Below are 2,385 nucleotides of genomic sequence, written 5' to 3' on the forward strand. Positions count from 1 at the left end.
AGCCCCTGTTTCAAAGTCTGATTCTCTGCTCTGTTACTTTAAATGCAAATAAGGAAGCCCCCTCCCCACGCCTCTGAGAGAATATTTGGTTACACAAGAACACATGGTGCTCCTAGAGGAAGGTTCAGCGCCGTGATAAGGGGGGGGGGGGGTTACCTTGGTTGCTGATCTGGCTAATGGCTTACTATAAAGCAAAAAATCGGTTATGACATCATAAAGTGGCCAAAATCTGATCAGGCTCCATTTCAGACAGGTTTTTATAGAAATGGATAAGGACAAAGAGAGATGAGAATCTTTTTTTCTGAGACTTTCAGAGCTCTCTTTACACAGAGGGGAACAACTGTTGATGTAGAAGAGACATGAAGAAGAGGGGACACATGTTGATGTAGAAGAGACATGAAGAAGTGGATTTTGCATAATAGGTGACCTTTAAATAATCTTCCGAGACATGACAGAAATATGAGTCCATGCTTACGAGCTCGTCGGCCAGGTCTCTGTAGAACTGGTGCTGGGCCTTGGCGGCCTCCAGCTTGCCCCTGCGCTGCGTCAGAGGGGTGAGGAGCTGCTGGAAGCCGCTCTGCAGGGCCTGCTGCTCCGCCTCCAGCTCCGGCTGCTCCTCTCTGCCCCCCCCGTGCTTCCTCACCGCCTCCTGGAGCTCCTCCAGCTCCCGCGCCCGCTCACGCACCTGGTTCTCCGTCATCTGCCGTGGAGAGACGCCATTACAGCAAAAAAGATGAATAGCCTTTCAAGAAGCCTAATCAGGATGTAGTGGAGGGTAAACCAAGCAAACGTTCTCATGCTGTTATTTAATTCAAACTGAGTTTAGTTTTCAAGCTGCTGATACCATGAAACTTTTACCAACGCAACACAAACTGTTATATCTGAAACATTGGCACATCCTTATATATAAGGCTATTCTTGGTGCTCTTCCCCCTTATCTAAGTATGTACATAAATACAAAATGCACTGGATCCTATCGGCTTCGCTCAGAGAACTTTTTCCTTTTAACTGTACCAAAGGTCCGTACTGAACTTGGGAAAAGTGCGTTCAGTTACGCTGCCCCTCAAGCTTGGAACCTGCTTCAAACTGAGCTGAAACTCAGAGAGCTGGTCTCATTAGAAACACTCAAAGCAACTTTAACTGACCTCGAAGCAGGCTGCTGTGTCTGTAAATGCTTTGGCTAAACTTGGTGTATGACTGTGTTGTGATTGTGTGTTTTTTAATTGTTTGTAACTGTAAAACTGTCTGAAACTGTGCTGTTACCATTCGTGGGCCAGGACTCTCTTGAAAAAGAGATTTTTAATCTCAATGAGACCTATCCTGATTAAATAAAGGTAAAATAAAAAATAAAAAATATCATTTAGAAGACTTATGGTGTGCTAGTTGTTCTCTCCAAGAAGTAAATGTTTTTTGTCATTAAGACTTTACATGAATATATCATCGAATAATGTTCCTGATAAATAGATAGATAGATCTTTAATTACTTTAATTAATTTAATACTTTGGTCGTTGTTATTGTTTGTTTGCGTTCTTTGTAATTCTTTTTTCTCTTTGAACATACAATCATTATAGACCACTGTCTCATTTGTATGCATATATTTTGCTTTCCATCTCTAAATAACAAAAACTGGCTCAAAGTTAATCCTAAAGAATCACATGAGCTCCGGTGAGATTTAACTACACCTGATTAAGAATGTGTATTGTGGACAGCTTTATATGTAGTGTTTTCTGCAGAGATGCAGACCTGATGCTTCTTGAGCAGGATGTTGGCTTTCGTCAGGTCTTTGACGTCCTCCTCCCCGCTCTGCAGCTGCTGCTTCAGACCCCCGAGCCACGTCTTCATGTCCGTGAGGCTCTGGTCGTAAAGCTCGGAGCGGTTTGCGTCGAACAGCAGGCGAGCCTTCTCCTGGGTGGTGGACTCCAGCGTGTCCCACAGCTCGTGAAGTTTGTCCAGACGCTCCTTCACGATGGGCTCCAGCTCAGGTTTGGACTCCATGAGCTCCTGACCCTCCTGCATGCAGCAAAACAAAGACAGATGATGATGATGCTGTTACTAAAAAATGCTCCACTTGAGACAAAATATCACCTGAAGTCTTTCAAAGAAGTAAAAAATAAGAAAATAGTTTCTAGTAATGTTTGTAAAATAAGGAGAAAACAAAGGCTTTGACGTTTAATCGTGTTTTACAAGGTACTTATCCTTAGTCAAAGTATTACATACAGTAGACGGTAGCATGGAGTTTGGAGGGATAGACAGGACTACTGGCACACAAGATTAGCTACATCCAGTCCTTTCTGACGTGGAACTAAATTCATGATGCTCTTTCTAAAGTGACCAAACTACGTTGACAAAACAATCAAATGATCTCGATAAAACAGGGGTTTCAG

General features: G+C 43.1%; 1 protein-coding gene across 1 annotated transcript in view; it reads right to left on the reverse strand.

Moving 5' to 3' along the window:
* Positions 1-2,385, reverse strand: part of LOC104952140 (spectrin beta chain, non-erythrocytic 1-like) — a 25,679-nt gene that overhangs the window by 7,900 nt on the left and 15,394 nt on the right. Inside the window, 2 exon segments of the mRNA XM_010778900.1 lie at positions 389-700; positions 1,745-2,011. Coding sequence (XP_010777202.1) covers positions 389-700; positions 1,745-2,011 — 579 coding nt within the window.

The sequence above is a fragment of the Notothenia coriiceps genome, unplaced genomic scaffold (genome assembly GCF_000735185.1).
Source record: "Notothenia coriiceps isolate Sejong01 unplaced genomic scaffold, NC01 NC01_scaffold00000339, whole genome shotgun sequence".
In the NCBI taxonomy this organism is placed as follows: domain Eukaryota; kingdom Metazoa; phylum Chordata; class Actinopteri; order Perciformes; family Nototheniidae; genus Notothenia; species Notothenia coriiceps.